We start from the raw sequence: 19,338 nt of genomic DNA on the forward strand, positions 1-19,338 counted from the left end.
TCCGCCCTCTTCCTCCTCCTCCTCCTCCTCCTCCTCCTCCTCCCGCTCTTTCTTCCCCCGTCCCGCCCCGTTGGCTGTTGCCGTGGCGACACGGGAAGGAGGAGGCGGGGCCGCCGCCCCACCCCGGCCGCGCCGCAGCCCGTGAGCGCGGCCCCGCCGCCGGCAGCGCCGCCCAGGAGCCGCCGCGGCGGCCCGGAGCATCCGCCGGGCGGGGAGCGGAGCGGAGGCGGCTGCGGCGGCGGGCACAGGGCGGGGCGGCCGATGGCGGGGGGGTGAGGAGGGGCCGTCGGCAGGTGCGGGTCGGGCGGGCGGTCCGCGCTGGCGGGAGGATGCGCGAGTACAAGGTGGTGGTGCTGGGCTCGGGCGGGGTGGGGAAGTCGGCGCTCACGGTGCAGTTCGTGACCGGCACCTTCATCGAGAAGTACGACCCCACCATCGAGGACTTCTACCGCAAGGAGATCGAGGTGGACGCCTCCCCCTCCGTCCTGGAGATCCTGGACACGGCGGGCACTGAGCAGTTCGCCTCCATGCGGGACCTCTACATCAAGAACGGGCAGGGCTTCATCCTCGTCTACAGCCTGGTCAACCAGCAGAGCTTCCAGGACATCCGACCCATGCGCGACCAGATCATCCGCGTCAAGAGGTGACTTGCCCGGCGGCCGCTCCTCCGGCGGCCGCGCCCGACGCCCACCTGCGGCCCGGCCCGGCCCGCCCCGCCGGGGCCTGCGGGCCTCCCGCCCCCCCTCCGTGCCCTCCTCCCCGCCCCGGTGCCCGGATCTCCGGCCCGGGGGCTGCCCACGCCCGCTCAGGTGCCTGCCCCGCGGCTCCCTTCCCTCGCTCGCCCGCCTCCGCCCTCCCCCGGGCTGCAGGGCATTCCCTCCATCCCGCCGCCCCCTCGGGAGCCGCGCCCGCAGCCCCGGGCTCCCCGTGGGCGGGCGCCGGCCGAGGGCGGCGGAGCGGGGGCAGGGGCCGGGGGCTCCCGTGGTTTCCGCCGCTCGCTCTCCCCTCAGTCGCGTGTGCGGGGAGTTTGGGGTGCTCCCGTATGGAATACGGTGGAGAATCTGGCCAGAGGCTGGAGCCGTGGGAGCGGAAAGCAGTTTCCCCAGTGGTGTATCGGGTCAGGCAGCCCTCGAGTGCACTTTCTTGGTGGACGTGCTGTGGTCGATGTGCAGGGGAAGAAGCACCTGGATGCTTTCGTGCGGCAGACGAGAGATCTGCCTGTTCAGATACCTGCATAGGTATTTCCATGAACTTCCCACTCTTAAAAGTGCAGGATGCCAGCCTGTTTCTCGGTGGGAGTGACGGCTGTGAGTATTAGGCCTCATGTGTGCTGGTGTTTCTCTTAAATTCCCACGGTCTCGTTGCCAGCCGCTCTGTTAGGAGCGAGCCCACGGTGGTGAAACACCGGTGCCTACTGCCAGTTTGTTTTTATAATCGCTGCGTTGTTTAGATGTGCATCAATCAGTCAGATGTCGGCGGCTGAAATGCAGCCAGTCGCGCTAAAATAAGGGTAGATGCACCATTTGAAATCATAGCAACCGCTTGAACCAGAGCGTAGATGAGAAAATGCCGCTGGCCAGATCATCGCAGACAGAGGTCTGTTACTGCCCGTGCAGAGAGGCTGTAATTATATCGCAGAACTGGTTGTAGCTTTGGCTTGGACATCTGAAAGAGAAACCCTTGTAAATAACTTAGTTAGACCACATCGGTTGGATTTGCATCTTAATGTAGAGTAGCGTATAAGAGGTGATAATAATAATAATGATGGCTAATCATATGGTCGGGTATGGTCTGTTCACAGAAACTGCCATTCCAGACCAAGGCCTGGGGAAGATGTATTTTGAAATTGGGGAGGAGGGTGAGTAGGGGAAAGGGGAGGGAGGAGGCAAAGCGCTGCTATTTTTCAAGACTTGCAACTTTTTCATAGCGGGTATTTCTTAATGTGTGTCCTTCCTTTTGCGGTGGAGATTTCTAAAGACCAATATAATCGAGTTATTTTGAATTTATTATGAAAAATGCATTTTCAGTATCCTTCCTTATCATTCACACATAACTTACAGAAGAACATTTCTTCTTTAAATAGTTTGGGTAGACTTCCTTCATTAATAAAAGCTTTTGGTTTTCTTGTATTTAATCATCACTATAAATTCATTTGATTTCTGGATTTATATCTGTGGCTTTTGCAGCTTGCGTTGTACCTTGCGCTGAAGCATCTGCATTCAGACCCCAGCTGACGAGCTGTAGATAGGTGAAGCAGAATAGAAAGCAACTTGTTCTTCCATAGTTACATTGACTCAGCACTGCTGAGAGTGGGTCTAAATGCTGCTCTCATTTTTCATCTGCCGGCTCTTATACTGCAAGACTTCAGCTTTTGGTTAGATATTTTCTGAGATGTATGAGCAGCATTGTAATCCTAAATTTCATTTATGCAAAGTAATCTAAATGCAGCTGAAATCCTGAAAATTTTAGCAAGCCCAGATAATTTTAATGGAGTTGTAGCTGAAAGGAATATGATGTATTAAAAGGATGTAGCTTCAGCAAGGGTACCAGATTTTTACTTGTTAACTTGCCTGATTTACATTTGTGGGTTGTGGTGGGGGTGTTATGTTTTGGAACTTAGGTTTACAGGCAGTGTAAGACCTAATGTGCTGTAGACTTAAGTTTGCATCCTTCTTACCAGTTGAACCTGAAAAATGCATATTTACAGATACAATATGCATCTGTACAAGGACTTCTGGATTATAATTTACAATTGCAGAAAGGCATTTAATCCATGTTGAGAAACAAATAATCGTAGTACTGTTTTCTTGAGGGTTTTGGATGACAGCTGTATGCTTATATTGATACAAAACCACGTTTTGAAAATCTCTGAACTTTAGTTGTACCTGAAAACCAATTGACCAAGTCTCTAACTGTTAGGTATCTGTGCATTTTGCATATTGTCCTTGCTATTTTGTTTTATTTTTTGGATGAAAGAATCCCTGTGTTATACCATAATTAGAGAGTAATTTTAATTAGTCTCCCAAGAAGTAGAAAAGCCAGTTGAAATTCCCCCTTTGGGTTAAGAGATGCACACTTGAGTGTTCTGCTTCCCTGGTCTAACCACCGCATACCAGGCCAGCTAAGCTAAGTGAGTCCTTTGCACCACCTGATGAAGCTGAGTGACCTTAGAGGAATGAATGACAGAGAGGAAACAAGTGGACATTCACTTAACTCTGAGGCTTAGTGGTTAGAAGAGATTGAGATCACTCTTGCCCCTCTAGTTTCTGTTCTTTTTAAATGGCTGTTTAATATTAGCGCATAAATAGGCTTAGTCTGAAATCCAGCTCCGCCAACTTGCCCAGAACTCTCCTAATGGCAAAACTATGAAGTTGAGCTTCCTGGTGTCTTGTGTGTAGGCCTTGCATTCCTTTCAGTCACGGTGCACGGCTTTATCAAGAATGGAGGATGTCTCCATGGCTTTTAAACAGGTAATTAAAATTCTTTCCTGGGAAATGTTCTAAATGTAAACAGTATTCCTCTTTTCAAAGAAAAAAAATTGTTTGGATCTTTCTAAGAGAGAGTCCAGGTGCTTTACCTTCAGAAGGGAGCCTTGCCACTTCTGAGTGGATAGGTGACCCCAGCAGCTCTGCCTAGACAGAGGATGAGGAGGAGGATGAGGTTTCAGAAGTGCTCACTGTAGTCTGGGCCAGTTTCCTGCAGCACAGAGTGCTGCCATCATTGGATGAAGGATCATGGTGGTACAAAATCACACTGCCATTCTTCCTCCAGATGCTTAGTCTGAAATGTCTTGATCCAATCCCGGTTTGGGCACCTTTTCCTGGTTTCTGTGCCTTACTTGTGCCAAATAGGTCCATTAAGCCTCATTTCTTGATTCTCGCATGTGCTGAAGGTTTGTACTGCTAGGAAGATAGAGTGTACATAAGATAGCTTTGAAGACTACTTTGTGTATTCAGGAAGGATAAAGAGAATCAACTGCTGCTTTACTGCCTCCTAGTGAGGTAATACACAAAATATGTTCCTGTGCATTAGTAGGTGCTGCAGCTCTGAATTTCCTTCTTTCTTGGATTTACAGGCTTGGCAGCAAAGATTTGACTTGTTTATGTTGCAGACAGAGCTTGCCATAGTTTCAGAATGAACTGTTTTCTGCAGAAACCTATTTGTGAGAGCAGGGCTAAATTGGATGAGTGGGCCCATGCCAATGAAGGTCTGCAGTGAAGGAAGCTGTCAAAAGAAACAGATTGGAAGTGGTACACCCCAGTTAGATGTCAAGGTTTAGAAGTAATTAGTGAATATGAAGATTAGGTAGTGTAAATTTTATTTTTGTGGAAAAAGGAGTTAGGTATCTTAGGTATCTTCTAACACTTTTGTGTTTGTCTGTTGTGTGATTAGAAAACTCTCTAAAGAGAATTGGCTGGTGTTTGCCAAATACTGAATTTTAATTTTTAATATGACTGCCAATGTTTTTCTGTTATGAAGATATGTTTAAAATTCACTGGGTATCAATTCTAGGTGCTTGCTTAGCCTTCAATAGTGTAATTTCTCAATCTGTTCTACAGGCATTTTTTATAGTGTTTTTTTCAGCTGAACCCCAGGAAACAGAAAAGTATTATTATTTCTATTCAAGCAGAAAACAAGAGCCTAGAATTAAAAACAAACTCAAAGTTAATCCAGAGTTCTCTTGCAGTAATTTCTCTAGATGTCTGACCTGTGCTTTAAGTACAGGACTGTTCATATTTTAGAGACTAATAGAGCCTACTTTAAGTATTTCTCAAAAGTGTTATTTTATTCTAAGTAGTGAAAAAAAAATCTCCTTTTCATTAATCTAATGCTTTTTCTCTAGAAGAAAAAGACCAGAACATTTATTTTATTTAGATTGGCTGAAAATGCAGACTAAATTATATAAGTATATTGCTATAAAATATCACAGAAATGTGTCTTTGCATTGACAGTGTTCTTTGTAGCTGTGGTTTATGATCAGGATGAAAATCTGCCTCCCAGTGCAGGGATTCTGTGTAGTAATTTAAAACATAGAAGAGATGTAATTATTGAAATTTATTAATTGTGAAATCAGTGTCTTCAGTCAATGATAATTGATGTATTTAGTGACTTAATGGTGATTAAGTCTGGAAAACTATATTTGAAATTACAAATTGCTCAAAAGTCTAGTTGAAAGTATTGCTTTCCAAGTATTGTGAAATCGAAGTACGATTTTTATTCAAAGAACATAAGACCTCTTTAAACAAGGTTGAATTTTTCAGTTTTCTGAAATTCTATGTATGTTGCATCCTTATTTTCAGAAAGAATTTTTTCTACTTTTGAGAAGTAATTAAAGTATTCTTCATAAACACTCTTACAACACCTTCAACCACAAACATGGCTTCAGCCTTTCAGCAAGAAACACTGAAGTGTTTGGTAGAAGTGAAATATGGACAATCATGTTTTTTCTGAAGTGTACTGCAAAGCTTGGCAAACGTCTAGGGATTTTCATAGGTGCCAGAGATGGCAGAAATAAGCACACATTGAAATCCTTAAGTATTTTAGCTGGAGTTCTTTTTCTTGCAATAATCTTAATGTAATGGATTGTTTTGAGTACTCATCTTTAGGTAAAAAGGCAGAGTGAGTAAAAAGCATGGCCCCTATTCTCTCCTTGGCCAAGCTGCCAGCTACTCTTGTACCGCCATCAGATGAAATTTAGGACTTGATTGGAAGAACAGATTCACAGATTTTAAATCTCAAACAACATTTGTACGAATTTAAGTACAGTATAAAAACTCTACTGGTCTCCCTTTATCTTTTTTTTTTCCCCTTATTTAAGGGACACCTACGGATAGCTGCTTATAAGGTGAGAACGTCATTGATTTAAAAGAACAAAATGTAAATACTTAAGGCATCTGTAGAGATATAAAAGAGTGGTAGACAGAAGTAGTCAGACATACCTAGTTGACTCTGTATATAATATCAGAACTTTCAGCTATCTGGCATCTCTTGTGTTTTATTGGGGAACTGATATATAGACTGTACTTAGAAAGTGTCTGTAATAGGAAGAGTATAACTCAGATTTGTGCTCTTGTGTTTTTAAAGTAACTGTAGAGACCAAAAGAAGCATTGTATAGAATTTAGATTAAATTTTTTTTGGTGTGTGAATCTACCTTTGTTTTAATTTGAAATTAACGAATTAATTCTGTCAGGTAAAATTATAGGTTCCTACAAATCATATATAGACAATCCTCTAAAAAATGTCTCTGACAATGTGCAATTTTAAGATATAGAAGATTATTTTAAAGTTGTTTGGCTTAGTCTTAAACTCAGATATTTCAAGGTGCTTGTACATTTTCAGAATATATAACCATCAATGTTTTCCTGTAGTAACTTTTGAATTTAATTACATATTTACAGAGTTCTCTTGACTCTTCCTCCCCACACTCTCCCACTCTCACATTCTTGATAATCTGAAATACTCATATTACTTTGAATTTCTTTCAGTGGAAAACGTGAAAATTGGAGACAATGCTTATAACCAGTGTTCTAAAGTGTTGGAGTTTTTTTGGCTGTTTCCCTGCTCCCTACCACCCCCATGGCCTAGTGCAGATAATTTTATAGGTATTTCTTCCCAAGTTTTACTTATTTTTCTCTGTAAGGTAAAGTGACATGATAGTTTTCATATATGAACACTGAATATAAATATTTTTTATCCCCTCCTGCTTTTTAGGTGTTCTTTGGACTTTTATTGAAAAAGCCAGGTAGGCAAGCTCCTTTTGTATGCGTGTTTAGTTTAGATTGTGCTAGTTTAGAGTATAGTGCTTATTTTTGTTTGTTTTTTTTAATGATGCCTGTATTCCTTAGCATCATCTTCTGGGTTTGGGTCTTAATTGCTGCTGTAGCTTATGTTGTTGTAGAGATGTGTGGATGATTTTTGGATAGCTACAATTACCGACTAGTAGAACAGTATGTGACAAGACTTCTTAAATTTGTTTTTGGTTGTGCAATATTGCTTGATTGTGTCTGTGTTGTAAAAATGTCATTTAATGTGTTAAAGACCAAATATAACAATGATTTTAATTGCTTTCATAACTTAGTTCAGTAATATAGCATTGAGGCTTGGGGTTGAATGCTTTTTATCTTGCTTTTCATTAGGCTATTTTGACACAGATTTTTGAATATTTAGAAAAAATTATTTTAGAAAATCAATGCTCATTGGAATTTCTAGTTTTGTATTTGAATTTCTGTTTTGGTGAGAGGACAGTAATTATTTAAATACTGTTTTTTATAACCAGCACAGTTGGCAATAAGTTTAATATTTTCTTTCAAAATAATTCAGTTGGATAGTGTGTGGATAGAAATAAGTTTCATTCTTTGGTCAAACATGAAGCATTCTATGTTTAGTTGAAGCTCTTATGTTATCAGGCATACTGTTTAGACCAAAATTTTAAATATAGACATTCTTTGGCTGCTGGAAGTTTTTAAATGAAAATGTGAAATGTCTGAGTAGGTGGATCTCCCCAGAAAAATAATCAAACTCTTCCATTAAATTTCTTTTCTAATTTTCTTCTTAATAATTGAATGTCAGATTTTTATTTCTTGTACCTAAGAAAAAAACTGGGGTTACTGGTTATTTAATTTCTGGAGCATTACAAGTGTTGCTCAAACAATTTTTTTCCTCCTTGTAAATTGTGTAGGTGGTATGTGATGATAACGTTTTGAGAGAGAATAGGGAAGCAATTGGGACTGCAGTGCTAAATTATCCTGGCACGTAGTGGCTTGTATAAGGGTTTATGTGTAAAGATTTTAAGGTAAAAAGAACTGTAGCTATCTGCTTCTATGGGCTCTCTTATTCATTAGCTTGTTTCTGCTCTTTTTGGGGGGGTTTGGATTTGTTTTGTTCTGTTCTGTGTTTGTTTTCCAGAGGTTTCCATACTGAACTAGTATTCAGTTTTTGCTGCACTAAGGCAAACACTGTAGTCTAGGTACAGTTTACAATGATGAGTGCAACTTGAACACTTTCTTTGTCAATGGGTTGGATGCATTTTGGCAGCTGTGTTATCTTAAATCCTAGTCTAGACAAGAGAATTAAAGGTGTGTTATGAGCACGTTATCCTTTCTCAACATTAACGTAATGGGACTCGCTAAATTAGTTGGGTGCTGTATTCTTCAGAAATACAAAGGTGACAATACTTTACTTCTCGTCTTGGTTTAGCCCTAGACTGGGTGAAAGATCAGGTGAAGGATAAAAAAGGGGAATGTTTTTAGAGTTGATTAGTTTGTTTTGGAATATCGCTTATGTCTTGTAGATAGAGATTTAACAATTTAAAAAATATTGTCTTCCACAAAAGTCATGGTAATGAGGAAGATGTTAAAGCATTTTTAAAATATTAGGATGTAATAGTTAGGGTAGTGGTCTGTGGTAAAATAAAATACAGTTCTTTATAGAATGGTTTGGGGATTCCCATTATTGTTCTGGTTAACAGGTAGCCACCTTAACTAAAGATTAATAGTGTTTGAGATTCCCTTGTGAGTTTCAACTGAACTACAATTTAATTTGAACTGGAAATGAATTGGATAAGGCACTGAACTTAAGTCCTCTGAATGTTGTGAAGAAGAGCTTTGATCCTGGATTTCTGATTAATTGCAAGAAAGGATGCTTTCAAGAAATAGCCAAATAGGTCACCGCTAGCCTGTATGCATGTCTGCTGAATTATGAGCAAATTTTCATAGAAGAATGTTTGAATTCTTTGCCCTCTTACTCCTAATATATTTTACAGTAAAGAGTATAAGCCAAGACTGATCAACCTACTTTATCTTATTAGATCTCGTTGCAGTTTCCAGCATTGCTGTAACATCTTTTAAACTGCTGTACAAAATCTTGCTTGAAACGTCTTATAAAATAATTGGAATGCTTCTGTCTTTTCGAAAAGCTGTGAACTTTATAAGACCAATATAGAAATGCATAAATTCTCAAGAAATCATTTTCGTTTGAAATGTCCTTACTATGATTTTTATTTATAAATTTTAGAAACTCCTTGAATTTGTTATAACTAAACAATGAATACAAAATGTTTGGGGTTCATACCATTTTCCTCACAATTTATACATGAGTAGGGAAAAAAAATCTGATGGGTTTTTTTTTTCACCCACCTCTCTATTTAATGATGCAGAATGCTGAACAAGTGTATTTTTTTAACTGTGACATCAGTCCTACTTTATATACTGCTACTTGTAAATACATGATTTTAGGAAGGTATGTTTTCAGTCTGTGGATTACTTTCTACTGCCAAAAGAACTTGATATGTTAATAGGTTTTCCTAGTAATAGTCTTTCCAGGTCCAGAATTTGCCGTCTTCTGCTGAAATAATTCTCCTGAAAGACGTCTCACACAGTGGTGTTTTGTGGTTTAGTTGTGGGGCTTTTTTAGCTTCAGGAATTCAGGTTGGGGTTTTTTTAATTATTTGGAGGGCAGAAGATGATCATGTTGAACTATTTCATTTGGAAGATTTTGGAAGATTTTATCAGATGCTTTTCATACCCCTTTAACCCCACAAAGCAAAAAATCTAAACTGGTCTGAGTGTTTTTCAGTCTCCAGTTAAATCCAGGCTCTTCATCTCGGTGCTTAAAGAAGACATCTGCTCTGTTAGTCTCAGATGCAGTTAGATTCTTGGTAGCTGAATGCAGGCCACTCCCTACAATGCCTGGAAGAGAGAAGAATGAGTCACCTTCTGCTGGGTTAAGGCGGCTGCAGTCCTCTGTGGAAGTCCAAGTGATAATGTGGAGTGAATTCTCCCATTTCTTTCTTCCATTTGGGTGTGGTCTTAAGTTTGGAGAGAGGGGAGTGGGGTTGTCAGTGTGGTATCACTTAAATCTGTGTGATCTGCTTGGATTCTTTAACAGATGAGCTCCTCAGGATGCATGGAGGCTTTGGTGGTAGGAGAGGTTGGTTTCGTTATTGTACCAAATGTGCAGGATGCAAGCAGGCACTCCTGGCATCGATCTTCTGAACATGCAGTGCTCTGGAACAGATGCCTTTTTTAATATATTTTTTCCCAATGCCAACCTTCTCTTCTTATGCATTTCATTTAGAAATAAATGAGACCCAGGCCTTACAGGAAAAAACCACTAAGCTATTTTGGGTCATTTCCTTAGCAATCTGCTTTGCTCTAAGGTGTACAATATTGTTGCAGCAAACCACTCAAACTACCAAGTCATATATGCAGAATCTTTTCTCTTGAGAAACAGGTTTGGCTATGGGTCAAACACTTAAAAATAATGGGAGAGAAATGCAAGTCAATATGTCATCATGAAGCAACAGCTGACCTTTCCTGAAATATTATGGTCACCTGTACTAGAGGAGTCTTCTAGTGATCATTGACTATATGGGATATCAATTTTGCATTTCTGCAGTGACTTCCTAATGTAAAGAGAATAAGCAGTCCTGAGAAATCACTGGGTACCAGTCCTGGTACCTTTCTTAATCTTTTACATCCAATCTTTTAATGTTGTTCCCTTGGAATTTGTGAATTTGCCTTCATGTGTTTGTACTTACCTTCATAGGGGTACATCTTCAACAAAAAGATGGAAGAGTATTTTCTAAACCTCTCTTGCAGTTCAGTGGTTAGAACAGTCTTCTGGGAAAAGCAGATGTAAAAAGATGTAAAACTCCTGTGACTAAAGGAGGTGTGTGGTCTGTCACCTCATTGATCGGGGTTACAATCGCTGTGCTACGTTAAATGTGAGAAGCAGCATTGACACCACTTGCTTTTATTCCCAGGGTTTTCTGTGGAAGTGATATCTGTTGTGGATTTGTTGAATATCTTACTATTGTTGTGTTAGTAGACTCAGCAAGCAATGTTTGGTGAATTAGGTCTCTTGAGGGACTTGGCTGCTTGCGTAAGTCTGCAGAGACCTTAGGTGTGTGACCCTGTTTTGGTTCCAGTATGTTGCTCAGCTGGGCTTGCACAGCTCTAGGCCTTCAGACAGATACCTTGTTTTGACAAAAACTTTGTGTGGGTGCAGCTTTTCAAGAAATTTAATGGAGAGGGAGAAATTTTGTGGAGCAGTCTCTTGATCATGGACTTCTAAATGCTTTTGGAGTCCCAGTGTATTTATCTACCTCAGTTTTGCTTTCAGACCCAGAAATATTTGCCATCAGAATTGAGTTAATCTCTCTACCTCCTTTTACACATCAGTTCCATTCTGAGCAGAGAGTTTCTGAATGCCTTTGTATGACTTTTTTAGTATAGAATATGGAGTTGACACAGACTTGATGATCAAATCATCCACAGCATAGGCTTAATAAGTCTTGTACTTCAGATGCCTTCCTTCTCTAGAAGGAGTTCTATGCACAGCTTATATTATATTGCTGATTATAAAATTTTATTTGGAGTAGAATCTGCTTAGATGTGTATCCTTATACAAGTAGTTGTCTGAGGGATGATAGACTCTTTCCTAGAAAGAAACTAAAGAAGATATCAGGATAGCCTGTCAAGAGTCCGTAGAGTTTTAATTTCAGTATCGAACCCGAAGAAACTTCGTTAGTTTGCCTTCCTTAGGTATCTCTTCTGTCTGTCTCTTAGTCTGGTTGTCTGCAGCCTCACTTGACATTAGAAGCTGCAGATGCTCAGCAGTCTCTTCTCATGCCATCTATTTCTCCAGTAGTTGGTATAGGTGTGCCATGTGAGAGAATCAGTAGCCTTGTGCTCTGTGGTCCTTGATGTTCTAGAAAATTTAGACATGATGGCACATGCTAGAATTTCACTCAATCCAAATATTCCCAAAATTCATTAAAACTGGGGAGAAGCCAGGCTGCCTGCTGGTGTGGTGAATGTGTGGCTACGTTTTGGTGGGAATGGGGTTGAAGAGTCTCTGCTGCCTTTAAAGATAACATAATGGATCAGCTGATAATTTTGCCTGGGCTCTATGAATGGGTATCTGATAGTCTCACCTTTAGTGTGACTACTACGATGTAGTTCCTCCCTGTGGGATTTTGTAACATGTTACTTAACAAAGTATCACTGTCCTATTATGCAGTTGCTGCAAATTTCTGTTTTACTATCTAGCAGTTTTTAGTCAAACTTCTTGTATCTCTTTTATTTCTAATGCTCACTTGTAACCAGATTTCATAGTAACCAAAATCAGATAGTTGCTACCCATCAGACAAGCCTGTTAACAGCTGTTGGCACAGAATCTTGTTCCATTACCACTCTGAGTTCCAGTTTTTACATTGTGGGAATGCCACCAGGCCTTTTGCCCCAGATTCTGCACTGAGCATGCAATTGGAAGACTTGTTCCTCATCTGTGTGAAGGTGGTTTTCAGGAACTGTGATGAGCAAATGCAGTCCTTGGACAGCCTCCTGATGGACTGGAGTTACTGTTCTTTTCATCTTTTTGGTTTGCACTGTTAGTTACACCTGTACTTGCCAAGAGCTCAGCTACTGGGCTGCAGTGGTGGTCTGTAGACAGGACATGTGAGCATTTAACAGGAAGCAGGGCCCTTTCTCAAGGGAAGGAAGTGATGGGCACTTGCAGACAATAAGAACTCTCCATCACAAGACTAAACTGTAGCAGGCATCTTCAAAGGTCCTTATCTCTAAAAATTAAATCACAAGAAGCTGAAGGTAAACATCATGGTAACTTGATGGTGGAAATGTGGTTTATCCAGACTGCTTCATCTTAGGTACTTGAGTAATTCTTTGAATAAATTCGTGGAATTCAGGTTTTAGGTACTAAAGTTTACAATGTAACTCTGTTAGGAAAAGGAAAACAAAATATACAGAAAGCTACCATCAGAGTACTTGAACTTAAAATATCCCAATTGCTCTGGAACATAAGGAAGAGGGAAGGAAGGTAATATGAGTTGCAGGGCTTACTAATGTGTCCCTAGGCTTGATAGAGACACATTGGAGAAAAAGAAACAACCTCGTGTTTACAAAGTTGTCACATCTGGAAAGAATTGCTGCATTGTAGGTTTTACAGCGGAAAGAAGTATGATTTTTTGAAAAAGAAAATATTTTCTTTCTATAGCTTCTCAAGAACTTGGTCATTCACTATTATTGCTGAAATTCATTGCAGGATACTGCCTTTTCTGTTTTTTTTTTCTCGTGAACTATATTTGGTAAAAAATACACACTATAAAAAAGATAAAAACATCCTTTTTTTAAAATGAGATTATTACATTCAAGAAAGAAAATAAATATCCCAGAGGTGTGAAGTCACATAACTTGGTCAATGTTGAATTCTCCTCCAGATGGTTTTCAGTCAGAAATAGTCACTGCCATTGTGGTAGCTTCATCTGCCAGAGAGGGACAATGGTAAGTTCAGCCTTGGATGAAAGCTGAGAAGGCACACCTTGAAAGTCTATCATTACTCTAAAATTAAGCAATTGTATTGCCTTCCTAGCTGGGATAATTAGACTGGGAATTGAAGTTTATATTCTTCTCCAAGAGATGATCAAAATGCTTGCTTTGAAAGACTTTCTGTCTGTCAGCAAGAAATGTGGTTAGATTAAAAGGACTGGGAACAGTCTGGGCTTCACACCTCCACACACACCTTCAGATTAATTGGAATGGCCTTTCTGAATAGGACAGCAACTTAATGTGGAAAAAATAATTAGTGAACTATTTTCAGGAACTTCTAGTTACCAATTAGTGATTCAATGAAGAAGGTGTAATGGCCACTGGGATGTATGTACAGTACCTTTAAACATTATCTCTTTTTTAAAATAAAAACTTACTTTTCAAATATTTCAATATTTTTCAAATATTTTCTTCCTATTACTTTTGAGGGTTAAGTATAGAGATGACTATCCTTTCTGTACCTAAAATATGACAAATAGACATGTAAACATTGGGGTAATATTTTGTTTCTTAGAATAAAATAAAGTACATGGGGTTTTTAAAAATTAAGTTTGCTCAGAAAGAGAGAGTTAAAATGTATGTGTATGTAAAACATACACACAAATATATGTATATATGTACACAAGAGGTTTTCAGTCTTTTAGCCGTTTGGGGTCAGGACTTAAGATAAAAGGAAAAAATAATATATGCATTCTATCAGGTTCTGCAGTCATCTTCTGTTTAAAATAATTTAAAATTTGCTTTGTCTAACATGTGAAAATTCTTTCACCAAATTACTTCTGAACAAGTTTGTTTGAACCAATGTAAACCACATTGTTTGTCTCATACCTAATTTGAGCAATATTAAAATTGCTATCCATGTGGGAATTTGCAGCATTTTAAAGAAGTTTCTTAGTTGGCTTGGCTTGTAATTTCTTTTCCAGAGGGGGAAAATACAAACATCAGTAAGAGATGTAGGCAGGGATTTAATTCTATTTCCCTCTCTCACACACTTGTGCACGGGTTGCTTTTTTTCTGTCCTCCCCATCTGGCCGTGTGACACTGGCCATCGGCTGGCACGCGGCCACCGCTGTAACATAGTGTGGAGCCACCCCGGTGCCCAAGGGATGCTGACAGCCAGAGCCTTGGGCTCTGACCCCAGTGCTGCTGGCACAGCTTTGGCATGGCCAAGGTGCCCCCATCCCCAGGAATGCAGCGTGGTGCTGGTGGTGGTGGAGTGCCAGGGGCCAGCCTTGCTGGTAGGGTTAACAGGTACAAGATAAAATGGTCTGCAGGGCTCACTGGCTGCCACAGAGTGTCTTCATGGACAATAAAATGGCTGTCAGACAGGTTAGTAAAACTCTTCTGGGAAAATGGAGCTTTTTATAACCTAGACTAGACCCAAGGAAATTAACATTTATGCAGTAGTTAAAATATAAATAGCTTGACATCTGAGATGATGAATATATCTGAGTTCCTCATTCTAGCTGGCTTCATTTTGGTAGTTAATCAAATACTGGGTTTGAGATATATGTAAGCACATCTATGTATGTGAGAAAAAGTAAAATGTTTAGATTTCACTGTTTTACTAGATACCCTGTATTTAATGTCATCTTATAAACAAGTTCTTACTAAGAAATCTCTGGATATTCGAATGGTTTATATTCACAACACTGATTCAGAATTAAGTAGTATGTTGTTTTTCTTTAATTGGTATCTGTATTGTTGTATATAGAAAGAATGAAAAATTCTCCTAAGAAAATTATTTCTGAAGTTTATGCTCAAGATAGAAGGGAGATTATAAGAAAATTGTTCTCTATCTTTATTCCACTTAGAGGTAGTATGTTGGGAGGCAGTATTTTGTGTTTGAAGATGAACCAAAATTTGTTTTAAGAACAAACAAGTAACAATCAAAAAATCCTGACAATTCTGAAGCTCTTATTTTGGTCTGTTCATCTTTAGATATGGAAACAGTTTCACTTAAAAAGATGATATACACTTTTTAAATAAAATTTCTGGAGTTAGAAAGTTGAGATGTTGAAGATGGAGGTGACTTCTTAAACCTGTGGAGAATAAAACCTTCTTGGTGTTCTGTTTATTCTAACATTCCAATTATTTATAGCAGGCATATGGTAATTAGATAAATTGTTCTGCAAGATAAGGGCCACCAGCTTTCTGAAGTCATGGCACAATGGTTTTGCTTACCAAGTTGAAAATAAAATGTTCTGGTAGAAACTTGGCAGGAGTGAAGAGGCTTTCAGAGCATCTGCTCATGATACTAGTCAAGGCCTTGGATTTTTTTCTTTTGGGTAGAGGAGGGTTTGACTATGGTTGAAAGGACATGAAATCAGAATACTATTTCTGTATATTTCTGCAGCAAAAGAGGAAATTATAGCATTTATACAGTTTTGTCTTGAATTGGTTCACTGTATCAGTGTGGTCACTTGCTTAGAATTTCTGTAAAATAATCCATCTTCTGAAGAATATCCAGAGTTGTACCCTAATTGTACCATTGTGAAGAAGATCTGTCTCAACAGAGCATTTTTTGCAAAATCTTTTCTATGTGCATTGTAGGATTTTTTTATTAGTTTGAAGGACATTAAGCTGTATTCTTCTTTAGTTTCTAGGGCAACAAAAGTCTCTGCTTTGAACTAGACACACAAACTGTTTTCAGGCTATGCAGTACCATAAAAACTCTGGTATCTACCTGCCTTAGGTTCTGCATGGGGACTGATGAGAAAGCAGTTCAGGCCAGGTTGTTTGTCAATTAGCCCTGTTTTTTTGTTTTTAAGTTTTAGTGACCTGCAGCTAGGCTCATTGTGAGCAGTCAAATTCTTTAAAAAGCAAATAAATAAAAGCCTCTGTGGAACTGCAGTTTGTATCAGTATGTAATGCTCAATTCTACAGACTAGATCATGGCAGTAAAATTATCAGAGCTGAATTTTGTGACCTAGGCTTGCATTTCAGGGGCCAAATCTGGGTAGTGCCAAAAGTCGGGAGCACAGACTTTTTGGAGTAAAAGGTTCTTACCTCAAGATGGAAGAGAAATTATTTCTTTCACTGTGGTGCTGACTGGACAGGACAACATGGTCATTCCTGAACACTAATCCTTTGGAAGCGGGTGATGCTACTAAGAAGGTTTTGAATTAATTGTTAGGCCTATTCTTGAAGACTGTAAAAGCGTAATTTTAATGAGCTAGAGAAAATCCTATTAGAATAGTTTAAGCAAGTTTTGCAATGGAATTTTTATCAGTGATTATAAATTGGTTAAAGTAACATAAGTATGTCTTGGCTTTGAAGAGTGAACTACAGAGTTCTGGCCCTTTTAAAATGCATATGCATTTCACTATTTTTTGCTATTCTTACTTTATCCTCTGAAAAGTTTCACTTTTTATAGTTTAAGTAAACAAGGATAAGGAGTTTGAAGTTGTCATTAACTTATGCTTGAGTTTTAGTTAATTCTGCAAAATCTGGATAGTTCATTTTGCTTTCAAAATTCTAAGATAGATATCTATCTTGAGGCCTGTAAGTATGATTATCACTTCCTCTACATAAATGAATAGCTATAAATATTTATGTGACTTTGTCATTTGTCTCTCAGCCCATTTGCTATATAAACAAGCATTATGCAACTCAGTTGTCTGCTTGTCTCATCTTCCTCCATTACCTGCTAGTGAGTTTTGAATTCTGCAGCGCAGTTAAGCTAAATTAAACATTAGGACAAATTCCCAAAGAGATCGTGGAAGGCTTGTCCTTGGAAGTTTTCAAGACTGAACTGAGCACGGCCCTGAGGAAGCTGGTTGAGATTTCCTGGCTGACCTTGCTCTGAGCAGGGGGTTGGACTGGAGACTTCCCAAGGTCCCTTCCTGCCCAGATCAACATCTGGAACAAATTAGAAATCTAAATAATGATTAAGTTCTGTCAGAATTGTTGGTGGGAAAGACACACTGTCACTGCTGTAGTTATGGAAGAAACTGGCACATGCTTAATCCTAATTATGGACTGGGGAATGGTGAGGGGAAATGTTGCAGGCAGAAGGAAAAACTACACTTTTAGATAGCAGCATTGATAGACTCTGTGAGAAACTAGACCTACCATTGTAGTCATAAATTTCTTTATAGACTCTGTGCTTTATACAAAGTCTGGATGCTGTTTCAGCTTTTCCAAAAGGATTGTTAACAGTATTTTATTGCAAGGGTTTTTATTTCTTAGCCAAGCTACAGGCATAAACTTTGATATATCTGAATTGGTACAAATCTCTTTGGTCACTTTCTTTTTCCTCCCTTACCTTTGTCAGTGCTTGCTTGTACAGGAAGTTTACAGTATATTTTAAAATATTACAGTTGTTTATCTAAACATTTGCACATCAAGACATGCTTCAGAGAGACATTTCTTGTGATAAGGCATGTATTGATAGATAAATAGTAATGCATTTTAGGGTCACTGTTGTTTGAACATAGCAATGTAATAACTTGAAACTATAAAACAACTGGATCCATAGATTTGTGTGATGTGCAAGAGGCTCGCATTGCTTTTAATAGATATCTGCATTTTTCATTGCCTATGTAAAGGGATGTATTCAGTCCCACATCACCAGAATAGGCAGGTTTTATGACCTTGTAGAGTTTTTTACAGAGGAGCAAGGAAGAAGAGAAATCCCTCAATGTCAGCATAAGTTTTAAGGTATTGTGAGCCTTTGCAGTTTCTACTCAAGCTGGTGGTGTTGGAGTGAGGTAACAACCTTGACTTTGTCCCCAAAGCTGGTATTCTTGCTTCAAGGCACACCTAATCCACCAGCTTTATTCTTTCTGCTGACAGGAATCTGCTCTAATATTCTAAATACTTCTAAAGAAATCCCAAGATTTTTGGTGTTACATAGCTTACTGCTGAGTATAGCTGGGATGCACAGTGCTTTTTCACTTGAAGAGCAAGCAAAACTGCTACTGCATCCTTCAAGATGTTCAGATTGCCTCCGTCACTAAGGATGGAAGACCTCAGAAGTGTTTATGTGCCATAAGCAATAGAGGTTGAAGCTGACAACTCTTCTTCAGATGGAGAGCAGAGGTACAGAGTTCAAGGGACTTGCTACAAATTGCACAGGAGGTCTGTAACAGGGTGTGAAACTGAACCCACATCTTACATCTCATGTCACCATTCCTTTTGCTTGATGCTTAATGTTTTCGCTCTAAGACATCAGGTGATAAAATTTAATTATAAGTGATTATGTCTGAAGTAAGTGGACATTTAAAACAAATGTCTTTTTTTGAGACTTCAGAATATAAATAAAAGATAGATGGTAGTCACTCTGTTTTTAGAATCTTCTATATGTTGCACCTTTGGTAGGTACTGAAAGCCTTGACATATCCAGTCATGCTCATTGCATTGGAATAAACATCAGTATATTAGCATGGATATGGCTTTAAAATATTCAAGGTTAGAAAACTAATGTGGTTATTAAGAATAATTTTCAATTATGGATGCAAAGCTTAAATATTGAAATGTGAGGCCTAATTTTCAGAATGTTGAGCTGTTCCTACATTTAGTAGCAGTAATTTAAAAAAAATTAGGTGCTCAGCTTTAATGTCTGGAAATTTTTTGAGCAAGAGCTTTTTTTGTATTTAAGCAACTATGACATGCCTCATAATCTGTTAGTAGTTTTCTTGACAAGTAGACTTCTTTCAGTTTTAGCTGAGTAGAGAGACGACCTAAGTGAAATTGGTGCAGCTGTAAGAATTTCAGATTTGTGGGACATTCCGATTTTCTTGTTGCTTTTAGAAATAAACAATGGGGAAAGTCAGGTAAAGCATTTGCCTTGTATTTACTTGTGGTTATTGCTTCTTAAGCTAAACCAACGAACAGAAAATTCCCGTTTGAAAATTCCAGTATTTCTGAGTTGCTAAATGTGCCAAGCATTTCAGGATTTCAACAAGATGATGTTGATGCATGGTTGTGTATGAGGATTTTGATTGGCATAGAGAGGGAACTCAAGGATTAAAATCTTGTTTGGATATG

The 19,338-nt window shown here is 39.3% G+C and overlaps 1 protein-coding gene across 1 annotated transcript in view; it reads left to right on the top strand.

The window, feature by feature from the left end:
• Positions 1–279: 279 nt before the first annotated feature.
• Positions 280–19,338, top strand: part of RAP2A (RAP2A, member of RAS oncogene family) — a 30,769-nt gene continuing 11,710 nt past the window's right edge. Inside the window, exon 1 of the mRNA XM_014873381.2 lies at positions 280–643. Within this exon, the coding sequence (XP_014728867.1) occupies positions 330–643 (314 nt within the window). The 5' untranslated portion in view covers positions 280–329. The remainder of the gene's footprint in view (positions 644–19,338) is intronic.

This window comes from Sturnus vulgaris, chromosome 2 (assembly GCF_052056855.1).
Source record: "Sturnus vulgaris isolate bStuVul1 chromosome 2, bStuVul1.hap1, whole genome shotgun sequence".
Taxonomy (NCBI): Eukaryota; Metazoa; Chordata; class Aves; order Passeriformes; family Sturnidae; genus Sturnus; species Sturnus vulgaris.